This window comes from Sebastes umbrosus, chromosome 22, assembly GCF_015220745.1.
Source record: "Sebastes umbrosus isolate fSebUmb1 chromosome 22, fSebUmb1.pri, whole genome shotgun sequence".
NCBI classification, from domain to species: Eukaryota; Metazoa; Chordata; class Actinopteri; order Perciformes; family Sebastidae; genus Sebastes; species Sebastes umbrosus.
In genome coordinates, this window is record NC_051290.1 from 15,800,226 (window position 1) to 15,818,863 (window position 18,638).

The 18,638-nt window shown below is 39.5% G+C and overlaps 2 protein-coding genes across 4 annotated transcripts; one reads left to right on the forward strand and one right to left on the reverse strand.

The window, feature by feature from the left end:
- Nucleotides 1-1,226: 1,226 nt before the first annotated feature.
- Nucleotides 1,227-7,823, reverse strand: elp5 (elongator acetyltransferase complex subunit 5). Of its 3 annotated transcripts, none has more exons than XM_037758841.1 (9): nucleotides 7,805-7,823; nucleotides 3,271-3,403; nucleotides 3,129-3,189; nucleotides 2,916-2,996; nucleotides 2,434-2,645; nucleotides 2,032-2,207; nucleotides 1,864-1,953; nucleotides 1,663-1,763; nucleotides 1,227-1,543 (listed from the first exon to the last, which is right to left on the reverse strand). In XM_037758841.1, the coding sequence occupies exons 2-9, from the start codon at nucleotides 3,323-3,325 to the stop codon at nucleotides 1,435-1,437; spliced, it is 885 nt and encodes a 294-aa protein (XP_037614769.1). In that variant the 5' UTR covers nucleotides 3,326-3,403; nucleotides 7,805-7,823; the 3' UTR covers nucleotides 1,227-1,434. The 3 variants fall into 3 exon arrangements, with proteins under 3 accessions (XP_037614769.1, XP_037614767.1, XP_037614768.1); XM_037758839.1 differs by lacking the exon at nucleotides 7,805-7,823 and adding an exon at nucleotides 3,519-3,675; XM_037758840.1 differs by lacking the exon at nucleotides 7,805-7,823 and having other exon boundaries at nucleotides 3,271-3,512.
- Nucleotides 5,604-11,692, forward strand: phf23b (PHD finger protein 23b). Its single transcript, XM_037758835.1, has 5 exons — nucleotides 5,604-6,150; nucleotides 8,854-8,885; nucleotides 9,001-9,093; nucleotides 9,193-9,802; nucleotides 9,953-11,692. Exons 1-5 carry the CDS (start codon nucleotides 6,123-6,125, stop codon nucleotides 10,144-10,146), a joined length of 957 nt encoding a protein of 318 aa, XP_037614763.1. The 5' UTR covers nucleotides 5,604-6,122; the 3' UTR covers nucleotides 10,147-11,692.
- The last annotated feature ends 6,946 nt before the right edge of the window (nucleotides 11,693-18,638 follow it).

Consider the following 18,638-nt stretch of genomic DNA (forward strand, 5'->3'; position numbering starts at 1 on the left):
AACACCAACATTATCTCTGTTAACACATTTATGTGTAAACATAAAGTTTTGCTTTCATTTTGACAGCTTGATTGTCGTCAATAAACCTCATCATGTAATGGTGATTCAAACAAGTCCTTTATTAGTCCCAAAGTGGGGAAATGTGCAGTGTACAGCAGCAAAGTGGATAGTGCAAAAAACAAGATGCATCAGCTAACACAGTAAAAAAGAGCTAAACAAAATGTAACAAAATATGAACCATTTAAATAGAAGGAAGTATAAAAATAGAAGCAGTATAGACAGTATTGACAATAAACAGACTATTAAAACGTGGAAAATGATATTGCACAGTGAGAATGAATGAAATTCCACCTGAAAATATCAGGTTATTGTCAGTTTTTTGGTGTGTGGTTGTGGAGTCTGACAAAATAAAAAAATCACTGGGCGTGGGTGAATACTTTTTATAGGCACAGTGGCCTCTGTATTATAATATTTGGCATAGTGGCATTATTTGACTTTACACCTAATAAATTACTTAAAAATATTAGGAAACTATAAACAAACAACCCCCTCTGACATTGCCATACAAATATCTCTCATGCTTTAGTGATGCTATTTATAATGGGAATGGATAATATGGAAAATAATTATAATTTGATACAAATAGACCTTGGGCGTTAATTGAGATATCTGTTGAAGTAACCAATTTGTCAACATCATTTACAATAAAATTACCTTAAATGTAATCATATGAATTAATCTCATTAATATTACGTCCAATCATGCTATGGAGTGGCCTGAATTTATTTTAGAGTGATTATGTTTGAGACAAAATCTACTTGTGACTCTTAACATATTTAATGGCCACAATTTTTCCCTCTGAGATAACTTAATTTCTACTGTAGGATTTTTAGTGGCTCTAGAAAAGGAAAAAAAAAACATCCCATATTTTTACAAGAGCAAAAACCTAGAGAAAAACCAGTGTAACAGAATGTATAGTTTTCATTCTTATCACATTAATAATCTTGTGACCCTGCTCATATTTATCTTGTCCCGACCCACAGGTTGGGAACCACTACAACAAATCATTGTGTAAAAAGTCAGTTAGATGATGCCATAAATTGGACATGTACGACATTCAACTTTATGAAAAAGCAAAGTGTGGTATTATCTGTTGGATAAAAGCCTTGTTTTAATCAACAAGGAAACATTTTGAAAAAAAAAAAAAACCAAGGCGATCAATAATATTAGAAAACACTCTTGGATAAAACCATTTTATAAACATAATACACATTTCTTACAGAAATATTGTACAATATTTTAAATCGTCAATACTCCGTGAGATGGCGGCAAGTCTTTGAATCTTCACTACTGAAAATGACTCAGTGTCTTGAATAGCAAGGAGGACATGAAAAGTGGATCCTCTGTGCCTTCAGGGGGTTTTGTGCCAGAAGCCTACACATCAAGATCATCATCGGGGTCCTCCTGGTCATAGTCATCGTTGGCGTCAGGCTCATACAGAATTCGTCCTGAACCTGGGCCTGAGTGGAGCAGAGCTGTTTTCCTGAAAGAGAAAAAAAGGGGATTTTTAAGTTGTTGGTAAAAAATGAATAAAACATATGGAATGTTATCACTGGAAAAAAATTTTAAAAAAAATCGGACAATTGTGGAAAAGTTTCTCACTTCTCTTTGCTGAAGACGAAGGGAAGTGCAAGTTTCTCTCTGGCCTTCCGCTCTTTATCAGATAGTCGAAGGTTGAAGGTCAAGTTGGCTGTTGGGTCCGTCTACAGAAATGCAAAAAAAGACACGTTTCAGTCCGAGCCCTACCTTTATCCTATTGACCCGTGTACGGTGTGAAGGTATTAAGCATGTGTTATATTGCACCTCCTGTTCCTCTGGGTCATTCTGTTTGGGTCCAAGTTGCCTGCTCAGTACTATGACTGTAAGATCATCTCTGATGCTGAAAATCTCCTCCTAAGGACAAAAAAGTTATCAACAATTTTTAACAGTGGAGGAACACAAAGTAGTCATCCTGAGGGAAACACCGCTTACATCTTGCACAACTTTCCCCGATTTTGAGCGCTTTGTTAGCTTTGCCACAGCTTCGTCTCCCTTCATCCCAGGTGCGACAGTGATGACTGAAGTAGCCAAGTTGCATACACTTCCCACAGTGCCCCTCTGATGCATATCTGCATGGAGCAGACCGATAATAGCTCTCACAGCTCCCCCTAATGAAAACACAGAAAAAGACCCTTGAATAGTGGGGAAAGCTGTGCTTTATTCTGAAATAAGTCAGACAAGAAAGTTTATTTTACAATAGCATGATGCACTTTATTTAAGAAATATTTGATTGTCCTTGATTTCTCTTAAAAGATAATTGAAATATAAAAGGTATGCGATGACTTGAAACTTGTGACATCATGCCGACACACACATCAAGAAGATTTATATCACCTTTTCTAAGTTGCTGAAGAGTTCTGCAGACAGCAGGAGCACCGACGTGTCTCAAAATCCACGAAAGAGAGTCGATCACTAAGGTAGCTGGTTTGGGGTGCGGTGTTTGCTTCACCAGACGTGTAAGTTCCTCCAGACAGAACTGGTGAACTGTGAAAGCTGGGTGATCAGTCCAGCCTAGGGGGTCCGTATAAGCATTGTGAAAGTGTAGCCTGAAGTGACAAAAAAAGATGATTAGCGGTTTGTTTGGTTAAATAAAGTGCTTAATAAAAAAGGGCTGCAGAAAACTATAATTTCCCTTATCGAGTAACCTATTGATTGTGTTTCCAATCATTTGATTAATCATTTAGTCTATAAAATGTCAGAAAACAGAAAAGATATACATGAAGAAAATCAACAAACGCTCACAGTGGAAAAGAGGGAAACCAGTGAATCTTGCATTTTGCAGATTAAATGACTGATTAAAGGTGACTGTCAGTTACCTCTGAACAGGTGATCCTTTCAATCCATCTCTCAGCTCTTCCTCACTGACCTCAAAGCCCAGGACATGGACAGCTTCCTCCCTAAATTCACAACATGGGTCACAAGGTAGGTTTTTATAATATATATATATATATATATTCAGCAAATACATAACTTAGAAACATTAATAAGTGATAGTACATACATAACCAAACATGCATTTCTTTAAATACCTGTTCAATGCAGCATGGATGAAGCTCCTCAGGAGGTGTCGACCAGAGTAGCTTGCAGAATCTAACAATGCAAGTAGACATTACATGACTCTACTGTATGATGTGCTACTGTATATGTTTCAGCGACATTTAAAGCATTTACCTTGTATTATGAGAAACCCTCCTGCATCAATGCCTTGCAGTATGTCAGGCAACATTGTACTAAGTTAGGTATATAAGTAGATTGTAGAAGGTCCAGGTAGCTTCTGCTAGTTAGCATGCCTCTGATTCACCACCTATTTAAACGTGAATACCATGTTTTAAAAAAGCCAATAACTCAGTAATTAACAGCAGAAGAATGACATCCCTCAAAGTTCAGGATGACAAGCGCCTAAAGTCGCAGAAACTCACATTTCACTGATAATAATAAAGCTTTCTCTGCCCCAAACCAAGTCCAACTTGTGTCGCTAGATAGCATGTTTTGGATGTGTGCGATTCAAAAACATCACATCCCAGAATTCCCCTCTTGCTTTATTGCATTATGGGAAATGTAGTTCAGCAACATTTACTACACTGTGCATGTGTTGGGTCCCCCCTATTTTCCGTTTTCAAAAGGGACCTTGTGGACAATCATCTCAGTGCTTTAAGACTAATGAAAGGACAACATGCAAAGTGTCTCCTCAGAGCTTATGAAGAACTGAACATATATGATAAGATAAGATAAGATGAAGGTATACAAAAATTATAAAAACAATAATAGAGATATAAAAGATACAGAGTGAATGGGTGAACATAGTGTGTGCAGTCCGTCAATAAATAAATGTAGTATGTGCAATAAATAAATGTAATATGTGCATATGTGCAGTCTATAAAGTGGTATATAGGATGTATAGTGTAAATATATGATGATGACCCCTAGAGCTAATATGGAAGAGTGCAGTCTTATTATTATTTATTTATTTATGCATTTCTTTTTTTGTTCCTTTAATTATTTTCTATCCCCTCTTTTATTTTTGTTATTATATTATTTTTTTAATAATTTAAGTTATCTTTCCTATCCAATTGTGCCTTGTATGTTAGAAGTATTGAGTATAGATTACAATGCCTTAAAGGGACTGTTTGTAAGAATCAGAAATGCTTGTTAACAGCGACACCTGTGGCCGTTAAGTCAACGAAAGTCAGCGTCGGCTCACGCTTGCTCGCTCTAAATAGACGTGAACGAGCATCGCTCAAAACAGTGAGGCGACGCACGTCAGCTAAAACCACAATATCACTCTATATTTCAGCTGCTTGGCAGTAATGTTAGCTGACCAGACAAAGGTCTCTCCATGGATCAATGCTGATACTAGTGTTGGCTTTTGAGGCTGAAGCAGGAAGAGAAACGTTATTGTCTCCGACCCGGTGCCGGAGGGAGACACCGGAACATGGTCGGAGACGATAACATTTCTCGCTGCGGAGCTCCGTCACTTCACAAGACACGGAAACCTCTGTTGGTCTGGAGGAGCTGCAGCATTTATTTCTGCACAAACGTCCACTGTACATTCACTAGATATTCTCAGAGCTAAACTAACGGTACGTGTCCACAGGCTCCGTGCTTTCCACGCTCCCCATTCATTGTCTATGCAAGAAGCCGCGCAATGCATTCCGGTAGCGTGGCGTCGCGATTCGAGAGACTAGGCGTCACGACGCCCGCTCCTTATTTGCATGAAGTTGAGGTCCTGGCTACTTTATGCAAATCACGGGCGTCCGACGCGACTCGCCGCCTCTCGAAACTCCCGATAATCTTTTAAACTAAACGTTGTCGATCCAAAATAAAGACAGATTCATCAACTGCATGGGTTATTTCTCGCCTCAAATGTTTTCAGAAACACATTTCAGTGAACTATTTACGTGAAATAAGAGAAGAAAGTTTCCAAACGAGCCTCCATACTGGTTCCGGTTTGAAAGCTGGGAGCAGCAGCCAACGGTGGGAAAGCGTTCGTCCAATCAAGAGCCGAGTGCCTTGTTTCTAGGGACAGCCCACCAAGCGTCCTATGTTGGGAAGCGTCGCGTCCCCTCGCGATAAAAAACGCCCCTGTGGACACGTACCATAATACTCTTCTGCAGTGTGTAGTGTGCGCGCATGCACGTGAGGTGGAGCGAGAACGAGCGCAGCATGTGAGTGAAGGCAAGCAGGCAGAGGAGCAGAGGAGCAGAGTACAGCAGAGACTACGGCCCTGGAGACCAAAGCTACGGTCTTCCCCGCGTCCTCCGACCGCGGCCAACACTGTTTTGCAAGACGGGCTTCACTAGATACAACTTTGTGCTTTTGGTGCTTCCGTGTAGTTTGTGTTGGAGTCTTGTCTGAACAGCGTAGCCACACGCGAGCATGCATGGGACATCGACCCGGTAGATTTATACATGTAAAAAATTACAAACAGTCCCTTTAATGTTTGTAAATTAATTTTCTTCAATAAAAAAAGAAAAAAAAAGAAAAACTACGTTACCCAGCATTCCCCGCGGGAGAAACACTCTGCTTCTGGCAGCCTGAAGAGCGTTTCTGCCGCGCACACGGAGAAGAAGAAGAAGAAGAAGACGGAATAAAGTCAAAACTCTCAGTCCGTTTAGTGTGTGAGCCGACAAGAGAAGAGACAAAACTTCATGGGAGAAGAAGTTCACATTACGGATCAACATTAAGTAGTTAACCTGAGGAGTTGTGCCATGTTGTAGTGTAGTAGTGAGGGTTATATAAATGTAGTGACGGAGAGAAAGCTTGAAGTGACAGAGGAATTAGTAGTTTCTCTGGCTTTAGAGTAGCGGATCCTCCAGGGAGGGAATATACCACACTTTTGGACCCGAGGTGGAGAGTGTATTTTGGGGGTAAAGCTGTGCTCCGGAGCTCCTTCCTTTGGAGGCTTGCTGCTGGTGAAGTTCCCCGGCGGTAAGGTGCAGCCACGCCGGGGGGAAAGCACTGCTAGCTCTGCTGCTGCTGCTTCTTCTGGTGTCGTGGATCGAGGCCTGGTCGGTGAGGCGACAATGCTTGACATAATGTCCGAGCACCAAGGTATGTTTACACCAATATTACCACCAGATTAAACCATTAAAACCAACACTCTTCCACGTGTTATCTCATCAAAATCTCTCCTATTTTAGCACACATCAATGCTAGCTAATGCTAACGCTGTCTACCTGTTTGGTTGCGTATGTTGTATTAATAGCACCGCTTTGCTTCTTGTGCATGTTGTTTTTGTCGTCAAAAAAGCATGAAAAGTTGTGTTAAAGTGGAATGTTTTCTTACGATCGCTTGTGTTATTGCACAGTTTGAGTTAGCATGCTAGTGATTTAGCTTGCAAAGCTATTAGCTAGCTTAGTAGCTAACGTTACCTAACCACCTCCACAGGAATCCCTCTCTACTATGACAGCTTTAAGGTGAATCAGACAGCTTGTCAGTCACGAAAAACACACTTTGTCTGCATTACAACCTGATTAAACGTTACAGATTGCTAACACCAAGCTAACAAGCTAATATTTCAAGAGAGCTAGCACGATTAGCTAGCTGACCCAAGTGGCTGCTTCTTAGCTACAAGTTAACTCCAATCGACATGTTTGTCGAGTTTAAATGTTGTTAAATATACCTGTGCATTAAGTAAACTCACTAGTTGAACCCCTGTTTTCCTGTTATCCTGCAAACGTGTTGTTAGCCTCTAACTGTCAGCTAGCATGTAGCATCTAGAGACAATACAAACAAGTTTCAAAGCTTAGCAGCCAACACATTGAGCTTTGTTACCATGTCATGCTTTAAGGTGAATTACACAGCTTCTCGGCCACGAAAAATGTGTTTTGCATTAGTTCAAACCTGATTACAGCTTGCTAACACCAAGCTAACATGGCTAATGAGCTAGCACGATTAGCTGGCTGACCTAGTGGCTGCTTCTTAGCTACAAGTTAACTCCAATCGACATGTTTGTCGAGTTTAAATGTTGTTAAATATACCTGTGCATTAAGTAAACTCACTAGTTTTTCTTTTATTGCTGCAAACGTGTTGTTATCTCCTCTAAATGTCAGCTAACTGTTAGCCAGCAGGTAGCATCTAGAGACAATACAAACAAGTTTCAAAGCTTGGCAGCAAACACATTGAGCTTTGTTACCATGTCATGCTTTTAAGGTAAATTAGACAGCTTTACAGCCACGAAATATGTGTTTTGCATTAGTTCAAACCTGATTACACCTTGCTAACATAGCTAATAAGCCTTCCACTACCATTTCAAGAAGCATGATGAGCTTGCTGACTCTTTTTAGCTACAGGTTTACTCCAATCGACATGTTTGCAACTTGTTAAATATATCTGTGCATTAAGTAAACTCACTAGTAGAAACCCTGTTTTCCTGTTATCTCTGCATAACGTGTTGTTAGCCTCTAACTGTCAGCTAACTGGAGCATCTAGAGACAATACAAACAAGTTTTGAGCTTTGTTACCATGGCAGCTTTAAGGTGAATTAGACAGCTTGTCAGTCAGAAAAATGTGTTTTGCATTAGTTCAAACATGATTACACCTTACAGCTTGCTAACCTGTAGCTAATAAGCCTTCCACTACCACTTTAAGAAGCATGATTAACTAGCTGACCTAGTGGCTGCTTCTTAGCTACAAGTTAACTCCAATCCAAATGTTTGTCGAGTTTAAATGTTGTTAAATATACCTGTGCATTAAGTAAACTCACTAGTTTTCCTGTTATCGCTGCAAACGTGTTATCTTCTACTCTAAATGTCAGCAAACTGTCAGCCAGCAGGTAGCATCTTTAGAGACAATACAAACAAGTTTTAAAGCTTGGCAGCAAACACATTGAGCCACCTTTTCACAAAAGCAACCACTGATTATTAACTTGATGAACACTTCTTCAATGGTTGATGCTGAAATATCCAGACTTTGCAGTAAAAGTTCAGATGGTGATCAAGGTGACACCAGTTGCGGTTGTTGGCAGAAAGAGTCAACTAGCTGTTAACATGTGATGACTGGTTTGCTTATTATCCTCTCAAACTGTTACCAGTAACTCTTAAAGTTTACTGACTTTAGTTTAAACTTTAAACATGCACTATCTGCAACCATCTTGCACTCTAACCACTGGCATTTTACACTTACTTTACAATATACATCCTATATACCACTTTATAGACTGCACATATTACATTTATTTATTGCACATATTACATTTATTTATTGCACATACTACATTTATTTATTGACGGACTGCACACACTATGTTCACCCATTCACTCTGTATCTTTTATATCTCTATTATTGTTTTTATAATTTTTGTATACCTATATACCTCTCCTGTGTTTCACTCTGTTTGCTGATGTTGCTGCTTTGACACCTGAATTAAGGTTCATCTTATCTTATCATATATGTTCAGTTCTTCATAAGCTCTGAGGAGACACTTTGCATGTTGTCCTTTCATTAGTCTTAAAGCACTGAGATGATTGTCCACAAGGTTTGCTGATGTTGCTGCTTTGACACCTGAATTTCCCTCCGGGGATTAATAAAGGTTCATCTTATCTTATCTTAAATAAGCTCAACATACTCCTCACCAGTAATCCTGATTTAAGTTATTGAGCCTGCGTTAGCAAAGCTAATGCTTGCCTTAGTCCACATGTGTGTCATCAGAGCCCTAGGCAACCAGGTAATACTGTGTATAAGCTGTTTTTGTGGAAGTAATAAGCGAATCGAGACTTGTGACTTACAGAATGGTTTTTTTCTCTTCTCCACTAGATACACTGTTGACGTGCAAAACGGAACCTTTGGTGAGTACTTTTGTAATGTTGCTTTGAATACCCCTGAGTAATTCATTAAGTAGCTTTTTTTTTAATATATATGTTAGCTTCACTTTTTTAAACAAAAATCATGTGCTTTCTGTAGCCCCCAGAGAGGAAAAAGAGGACGGTTGAGGACTTCAACAAGTTCTGCAGCTTTGTCCTGGCGTATGCTGGTTACATCCCCAGTCCAAAAGAGGTAAAGCTGCATTCATCACATTAGAAAATGACTGTTATTGGCTGCCTTGCTCAGGTTGTGAAGAAATACCTAAATGCTTTTTTTCTTGTTGTCTTGTAGGAAAGTTCATGGTCCCCAACATCATCCAGCTCTGCACACAGTTCAGGGTTGTCGGCAGACGGAGGCGGCGGAGGCAGCAGCTCCACCGGCAACACTTGGGCAGACGGAAGCTCCGACATCCACACCATCCACACGTTTGTCCGTAAAGCTCGAGCGAACAAGGGCAAAAACATTCGCCGCATGCACTCTGATAGCACTCTACTGGACAAGATGCGCCTTAAAGACTCCCTGTATGAGAGCCAGGCCAGCACTAAAGCCGAGCGCAAGAAGGACAAAAAGCTTAAAAAGCTGTCGCTGGGTTCCGGCATGACGGCGGCAGACAGCGGCAGCAGCGAAGGCGAGAAACGGGCGCGCATCAAGCGCAGCAAAAACTCAAAACAGCCAAAGCCCAAGAAGCTCAAAAGTTCGACTGCTCAAAGTGAGACAGACTCTGAGGCGCGCCATACGGAGGTACGAACCGGCAGAGAGGAGCTGACGGAGCACGGGGGCTCCACCCCGAGCATGCAGGACCTGGAGAAGATGCAGCCGGACGAGTCCATGAGGGAAGCAGAGATGAGCTCCAGTGAGGGTGAGACCTGGATCGCAGACGAAGACATTATGGTGGAGTCAGGTATGCTTTTGTCCACTGAAATATCTCAAATTTATTTGGCTGCATCTAATAAGCAGTTTTCAATTCCAAACTAACTTGTTTTTTGGCCAATTCTTAATTTGACTTTTTTTTTTTACCAGCTCTAATATCCTATAACTTTTTTCTCTTTAGGGGACGATTCATGGGACTTGATCACCTGTTACTGCGGGAAGCCATTCGCGGGACGGCCGATGATCGAATGCAACCAGTGCGGCATATGGGTGCACTTGTCGTGCGCAAAGATCAAGAAGTCCAACGTTCCAGACATCTTTTACTGCCACAAGTGCAGGGACGTGCGGCGGTCTGGAAACAAAAAAGACCCCTAGACACAAAGAGGACGGGAGGGACGAGGAGCACCCACCCTGTTTTTGCTGTCCTCTTTCTTGACACTTGTTTTCTTTGATGCCTACAGCCAAAACAGCCTAAAATTATCACCTGGATGGCAACTGTATTGTCAGTTTGTAGGATTTCTTTTTGACAATCACAACCATTCTTATTTATCCCTCACGGTTTCTTCTTTTTTTCTTTTTTTTTTTGTTCCTTACTTCTTTTTTCTTTGGCTACTGTGAAGAACTGGACAGAAGGCGACAGAGACAGCGGAGAATCATTTATTTGTTACTAATTAATTCCTTCATTAATTGGCTTTATTGTTGCATACTGTGCTGGTTGATGCCCACATGAACTTCCACACTTATTCTCATATCCACTGTAGGCGCATTTTGACTCTTTTTTTTTTTTCTTGAGGATATCGACAAATCAGAGGAAAATTTCCTTTAGTGTCTCAAGGAGTAGCATTTTCAGTTTGATATCCATTTCCTCTCAAATCAATGCAAGTTTTACAAATTGACAAAATTAATAAGAGATGGAAAAAGGCACCCCTGTTTGTTTAGAAGTATGTCGTAATGCTAGATGGGCAGCTCATTTTATTTTTCGATCGTATTTTTTGGCAATTTTTGAGTTTGCATTTTTTTGTTTAGGCCGTCAGAGATCTCACTCCTCTAGAATAAGTGGTCTTTAAACTAATTGAATATGTCAACATTTAGCATTTTTGAATCTGCAATTGTGTCTAAATTACTACATTTCAAATTGCACAGACAATTTTTTCAGCAGTGCACTTTTAAAATCTAAAATACCAAATACCATCCCACCAATGCGCTTCTGGGTGGTATTTGGGATATGATGACCTCCGGCTGATTTAACTCTGTACTTGGCATGTAGCTGTGTACATTCATGATTAAGCGCTTAATGTTTCTCCCTGTCTGGCTTGTTAATCAATGCCAACCATTTACCATGAACAACATTTACATTGAAAGCTGTTTAAATTTTGATGTTTTTGTTCCATGTGTGGTTTTAGTTTTTCATGTTAAACTCATCTGATATGAGGGCGTAACGTTGCTGTAAGACGAATGGTTCAGCAGTGCTTGACGATATCAAAGTGGCTCTGAGGCTGAATGGTTGTAAAATATTTGTTTTCATGTAATTTGTTTATTTCTTAGCTTTCTGAGAAGCGGGATTAGGGATGCGCCCGCATTCAGAGAATGGACATAAAGATTGTCTTACATCGAGAACAAAGTTGTAGTGTACAGAAAATAAGTTGGCGCCGCAGTAGGCTGCGGCGTTTTGTTTATGTTGTTTGGTTTTTACCATGTGCTTTTTCTTTTCGTTTGGTTGGTGGGAGAGTCTTGGTAAGTCTCCAGTAGCAGTTGCACTCTCTCTACAACTTCAATTCTGTGTACATATCCTGTTCTTTGACAACTGTACATATGTGAAAGTGAAGAGAGAAAATACCCAAGCAAAATCTATATTTTCTGCAGTCTGATATTGTTTTCTTTAATTGTAGCTTGAAAAATAAAAAAGTCTTTGGGAACATAATGGTGGTATTTTGAATCCTTTTTATTGACAGAAACACCAAAACATACATTCAAAACCGTTATTTTGTCATATTTAATTACATGTTTGCACACAGGAGTGTTTGTCATGTTTGCATCTTCCACCACTAGAGGGAGTCGGTCGACAGGCATCTCACTTGTTAGTATGGCAGCGAGTTAATTAATAAGGAATAAATGGTACAAAGTTCACACATGGATTGGCTCTTTATTCCTCGTGTTCTTCCCAGTAGATGTCAGGTTCATCCTGTAACACAAACGTACAAAAGCTCAGTTTTTCACCTGACAAAAGCAGTGTCTTTAGGAATTAATGCAATAAATCATTGTTATACTCTATATAAAAGCAAGCTTATGTCATGGGAAACTAGGCAAGTCATGCAAGTTGAAAATTGTGTTTATGCAAATGATGGGGAATGAAAGTGATTCAAGTAATGGAGAGGGAAATAGACATCCAAGTTTCCTGTAGAAATCGTAACATTTAACCACTGATATAGATTGATAGTGCTCATTAACACTGCACCTTACTTGTACAGTTACTTTATATGTATGAGCACTGTGTTCATTTCTCTCAGCCGCTAATGTAGTAGCTTTATCAACAGTTTTTCCCACAGTGTTTTTCTCACCTTTCGGTTTCGGAGACTGGACATCTGAAAGCCGCCGATGGAGTCCAGAGGTGCAACTTTCCTCCTGCAGACACAGCAGTCCAAATCACTTCATTTCTTTTCATTCATAATATACATTCACTCTGTATCACATGTTCCAAAAACAATATTGAACTTGACATTTCATTTTATTTAAAAGAACAAAAATCCAGCCAAAACATCTTAAAGTTAGATAGTTATGTCTAACTTTCTGATTTTGTCACATTAATTTAGATGATTGTTGACATAAAACAAGTTAAAACTCGCTTATGTGGTTATGTTAGTTACGTACATTTCTTATTACCCTGGTTTGTTCATTAGACACTGTAACTAACAATTATTTTCATTGTCGATTAATCGGTTTATTATTTTCTTGATTAATCGATTAGTTGTTTGGTCTATAAAATGTCAGAAAATGGTGAAAAAATGTCGATCAGTGTTTCCCAAAGCCCGAGACGACGTTCTCAAATGTCTTGTTTTGTCCACAACTCAAAGATAATCAGTTTAATGTCATAGAGGAGTAAAGAAACCCGAACATTTTCACATTTGAGAAGCTGGAATCAGAGAATTTTGACTTTTATTTCTTAAAAAATGACTCAAAACAATTATCAAAATAGTTGGGGATTAATTTAATAATTGACAACTAATCGATCAATCCGTTAATCATTGCAGCTCTAGAAACAAGTCACATTTTGTAAAGCTTTATTTCTGCATTCATTTCATTATGTGTGTCTACAAAAGTACTTCACACTAGTTTAAATCCATTCAAACCTCACCTCTTTTCATTGGCTTTACGGCGGTTCTGGTTCTGGTTCTGGCTCTGGCGTTGGAGAGAAAGATGATCTGTTGGGGCGAGGAAAGTCTCTGAATGACGGGGACGGCTGTCCAGGTCCCTGTCCATCTCCCCAGCGTCCCCCACAGAGAGGTCTCCCTGGTCTGAGCGATCAGGTAGGTGGGCGAAGAGCTCTTGATCCAACCAACTGAGCTCCTGAGGACAACAATCAGATTATAAAAGGACTGCGGAGGATTAAATGCTTGCAGGTGTTTGATTGTCCAAGAGGAGACAAAAATGTTGCATGAAAAAAGCTTACCCTTTTGTTTCTGAATCTGCTTGGCAATAAAGCAGAAGACGTCTCCTGTGGCAACATGTAAAGAGCCAGGAAAGGTAGCACACACCTGGAGCAAAGCATCTGAACACAGTTACATAGTCAGTAACATCAAACACACAAGCAACTGAATTTTAAAAAGAAACAACATGTTCACCTTAGATCTTGTGTTTTCTTTATGGAGTTCTGTCCTCAAAGCTGATGATGGTTGCCAGCTCTGCGTCTTCTGAGCTGCTGACCAGCGTGGAGGGTATTTGTAGCCATGGATCTTGGGTGGGTTTATATTATGGGACTGGCATCAGGGGCTGTTTAGGCTAAGTGAGTGTGTATGTGACTTCAGACATGCCAATTACATCTGCCGCCTTGCCGCCTGGCATTGTCATCATTAGTGTCAAACCTCTAAAGCAACTCTTAGGAGATTTTAAGTGCTGACAACATGCCTTGATACACACATATACACACATTTCCCATTTTCCTTGCAGCCGTTATGAGGGAAGATGAGAACGAGATAAGGTCATTGTTGAGGATGTTGTAGCTGGCTGTTTACAGGCTTGCCTTGTATTACTCTCAGGCCGGTTTCAACTGGTTCACTATAGTTTTGTTTACCACATGGACATGTCTTTGATATATCCTCTCATATGAGTTATAGACTCAGGATAACAAACAAAAATGACATTACAAAATACAATTCCACTAAAAAAAAAATATACACAGTGATATTTAATCATTGCCCAAATCTGTCATTTGGATTTGGCAACAAGTTTTTTTGCATTTTGTTTTTAAATGTTCCCCTTCTCCCCTATAAAGGAAAAATTAAATGAACTCATCCTTTGGACTAAATTATCACTGGAACAGTTACTCTGTAACCTTGAAGAAAGGATTTTTGGATGAACGAATTAAGCTATAAAATGTCCAAAATAATGACTAATGCCATCCAAAAATATTGGAGCTGAAAGTGACATATTTAAACAGGTCTACTTAATAACCATTGGTGGACTCAGGGGAGGGGGGAAAGAGGGTTGAGGGGCGACACAATAAAGTGCCCTCTAGGGTGCCCCTCCAGTGTAGAAAATGTGATAAAATGCCTTCTAGGATGCCGTTAAATGAAGAAAACATGATAAAGTGACCCCTAGGGTGCCTTTTCAATAGAGAAAATGTTATAAAGTGCCCTTCCAGTAGAGAAAACATGATGAAGTACCTTTTAGGGTGCCGTTTCCAATGGAGAAAACATGATAAAGTGTCCACTACGGTGCCCTTCCAGTGGAAAAAGCTCTAGATTGTCCTTAAAATTGAGAAAACATGATGCCGTGCCATATAAGCTACCCTACATGCTAGAAAACTTTCTGAGCGCTGGTCCACCACCACCTGAACCCTTTTTATTTTTTTTGCCCCTGCTCCTCAGACAGCCTGAGTCCACCACTGTAAACAACAACAATCATAAAAGACATGAAACTAAGGAAAGTAAGCAACTATTTAGCATTTACACTTAATGAATATATAAATGATAAACAGTTAATGAACAGTCAAAACTGAAGAGATGAGTTCATCCAATTCTCATATGTGCATTAATTCAGTATGTTTGGGGGTTTAAAGAGAAGCACAGAGACAGAGAGATCAGAGATAGTATGAGGACACAGTGTGTGTGGTAATCTGGACAACTTGATCACTCTGCTTCGCCCGACTTCACCGGCGGATTGCCAGCCAATCCAGACCACACACCACCCTCCACCCTCCAGCCGCCTGCCTGCCTGCTGCCTCTGTCTCCAGAAAACAAAACAGAGAGGAGACAGTGTAGCAGGGATGGATGGATGGATGGAGAGATTGTCAGAGGACGGGGTGGGGGGGCTCCGCTCTGAGAGTGTATGAGCATTCAGACACGTTTTCATTTTTCCTCTTTTCCCGCCCTGCCCTAATTATTTCTATTCTGGGACACTCAGGCCCACCAAACATAGAGCTAGTGCTGATAGATCAGGCGTGTATAAATAAACCAAGGCAAGGCTGGCAGCATGTCAGCAGGGGCAGAGGCCAGATAGGCTGCACTGATTACCTCCATTATCAGGGACAGGCCTCATTAGGAGCCTCTGGCTGGGTGTGTGTGACTGTGTGTTGTATTAGTGAAATACACGACTGAAGATGCAAACTGAAGGAGAAGCCTTCAGAACGGGAACATTTTGTTGGCCCTTACTTCTGTGAGAGGTTAGGATTAGGATGTGGATTAGGTAAAGTAAAGGTTAAAGTTCAGTTAACTGGATGCCAGGACAATTTAGAACAAGTTTACTCAAATTAATTTCAGTTATAGTTATATACAGTATTTGACTGAACTCAAATGTGTGCTATATGTACATAAATGGCACTATTTTCAACATTGAACTTAGTGCAATAAAGATATGTAATCAGCATAATTTAAAATATTCTTGACTATAGTTAGAGGGAACGTTTTGGGAAATACACTTATTCGCTTTCTTGCCGAGAGTTAGATGAGAAGATTGAAACCACTCTCATGTCTGTAGGATGAATATGAAGCTACATCCAGCATTTAGTGTACAAACATGAGTGATGTTGATTTTTTTCATCTAACTCTCAGCAAGAAAGGGAATTAGCAGTGTCAAACTATTCCTCAAACTGCACTTGAATACACTTTCTAAGTTATAATATATATTTTTTTGTACTTAGTAGGCTACACACTATACCGAACCATAAAAAAAAGGATCCATTGAATGACGTACAAACCGAACCGTGGGCTTGTTGAACTGTTGCACCACTAGTATACACATACTTGAAATATAACTACACTTCATGTATACACAAAGTATATGGATAGCCATTAGTACAATAAATAGTACTTAAACACAAGGTAAAGGTGTCTCAAAAGTTAGTTAAGAGAGTTAAGAGTAGTCAAGAAATATACATTACATACAAAATTAGGTTTAAAATAGTGCATTAATCAGGAGTAATCATGAAAGTATACTATAATAAGGTGCAATAAATTATTCGTTTTTAAACTTTTCAGATTGCTTGTTGTATGATGAAGGTGAAAGTTTGTTTGGGGTTACTACTTTCAGTTACAGTCAAGGTTTAAAAATAAATATATTCACTGAAGGTCCTCAAGAAGAGTATAGTAGGCTAATATGAAAGTTCATCCACCTATTTCTGTCTGTGTGCATGGACACAAATTTATGGCTTAATGTGTTCTCTACGTGTGTGTGTGTGTGTGTGTGTGTGTGTGTGTGTGTGTTTGTGTGTGTGTGTGTGTGTGTGTGTGTGTGTGTGTGTGTGTGTGTTGAATCTCATACCCCGCCCCGGTCCAGCGCCCTATAAGTACCAGGCATTGCTGCGGGTGCCAAATATAGACTCGACAAAGACTGCTCCCTGCACAAATGTGACCAACCTTAGAAATGATTGACATGGAAAAACAATGTAAATGATAAATAAACAAAACATTTGTCAGATTGTCAATTTGTCCAGAAGTTGAACGTCAATTCAGACATTTGTGTTTTTGTGTCGTTCACAGAAACACTGACTGACAGACAGACACATGAACTGAACAAAAGGGATCACATAAGGTCGTTGTCAGTGTGATAAATTGGGAAATGGATGGCATGACATTTTGACTTGCCACAGCAGGAAAAGCACAGGTGTAACTAACAGCATTAACGACGTGAGCATGCTCAAAGTTGTGCAACTGAAAAGCCTAAATAAAATGCATCCATCGTTAATGTTATTAGTTACACCTGTTCAATACTGAAAATGTTACTCAGGTAATAAGTACAAAAGTATATTACAAACTTACAACACCAAACTGCTCATAAAATAAGCAAGAGTTAAAGTCAATTTTAAGCATGTATATTTTTTTATACAGGAACAGGACTTTTATTATTAAGTAAAAGTATACTGTATGTGAATATTTAAAGGTCCCATATTGTAAAAAGTGAGATTTTCATGTCTTTTATATTATGAAGCAGGTTTAAGGGCTTTATAAATACTGTGAAAGTATCGAAGCGCTCAATATACTGAGAAATACACACAGCCCATATTCAGAAATTGTGCGTTAGGATTTCTGTCCATTTGTGATGTCACAAATATATAATATTTAGACCATTACACGGTTTTAAACGTAAACATTCTAAATGTGTCCCAGTGTATATCCTGTTGCAGTGTATGTGAATATAATCAGATGACAGGACGTAAACATGGAACCAAACTGTTGCCTAGCAACGCAATTCCGTTGCAATTCCGTTGAAATGAGCTAAAACGGAGCGTTTCAGACAGAGGGTGAATACAGGTATATTCAGGCAGACCAGTATGAGGAAAATAAAGTTGTTTTTGAACATTACAGCATGTAAACATGTTCTAGTAGAAACACAAAATACAAGTATGAACCTGAAAATGAGCATAATATGGGACCTTTAACAAGTCTAGTATGTCCTCTGGGAGAAGGTGCACCAGTTGACAACCACAAAACAAAATAGCGAATAGCTATTTTTTAGATTTAGATTTATCTTTAAATAAATGGCCACTAGGGGGCAGAAGAACTCCAGACATCCAGCAGACATTAAATTATCATTTAATTGGAGTCTTGTTTCAGGACACCTGACACATGTAAGTCCAATATTGAGTGTCTTTCTGGCCTACACATGTCTAGATAGGTCTTAAAGCTAGTTAGCTGCAAGCATACACGTTAAGTTAGCAGCTTGTACATTAACTAGGTTTATTGGGAATTTCTTTGGGTTAGGGGTTAAATGTGGAGTACTAGCTAACTACTTGTAAATGTGATCTAAAGGGTGCTAAAGAGCTCCAGTTAACCTAGGTGATAATCTTAGCTAACTTTACCTTTTTGGTGTTAATATAAACATATTAGTCAGTGTAGCTTCAATTTCATCCTAATTTTGATTTAGTTATATAATGCACTTTAGATAGTTTACAGTATAGATTAGTTTATTCAGGTTTAATGCTGTTTAGTTCAAAATGTAGAAAGGAAACATGGCAGCGGGTCAGTTAGCTTTTCGGCTAATGTTAGCTAAATTCAGTTTAAAGGGACTGTTTGTAAGAATCAGAAATGCTCGTTAACAGCGACACCTGTGGCCGTTAAGTCAACGAAAGTCAGCGTCAGGTTCGCGCTTGTCTTCGCTCTACATAGACATGAATGAGCATCGCTCAACACAGTGAGGCGACACACGTCAGCTAA

What these genes read in the sequence shown, in the direction of transcription:
- elp5 (XM_037758841.1), bottom strand. Translation starts at nt 3,325, where the DNA reads ATGTTGCCTGACATACTGCAAGGCATTGATGCAGGAGGGTTTCTCATA. An exon ending in AGGGTTTCTCATAATACAAG is followed by an intron (nt 3,190 to 3,270) that starts GTAAATGCTTTA and finishes TTGCATTGTTAG; the next exon opens with ATTCTGCAAGCTACTCTGGT. An exon ending in ATGACCCAGAGGAACAGGAG is followed by an intron (nt 1,764 to 1,863) that starts GTGCAATATAAC and finishes GCATTTCTGTAG; the next exon opens with ACGGACCCAACAGCCAACTT.
- phf23b (XM_037758835.1), top strand. Translation starts at nt 6,123, where the DNA reads ATGCTTGACATAATGTCCGAGCACCAAG. An exon ending in CGTGCAAAACGGAACCTTTG is followed by an intron (nt 8,886 to 9,000) that starts GTGAGTACTTTT and finishes TGCTTTCTGTAG; the next exon opens with CCCCCAGAGAGGAAAAAGAG. An exon ending in AGACATTATGGTGGAGTCAG is followed by an intron (nt 9,803 to 9,952) that starts GTATGCTTTTGT and finishes TTTTCTCTTTAG; the next exon opens with GGGACGATTCATGGGACTTG.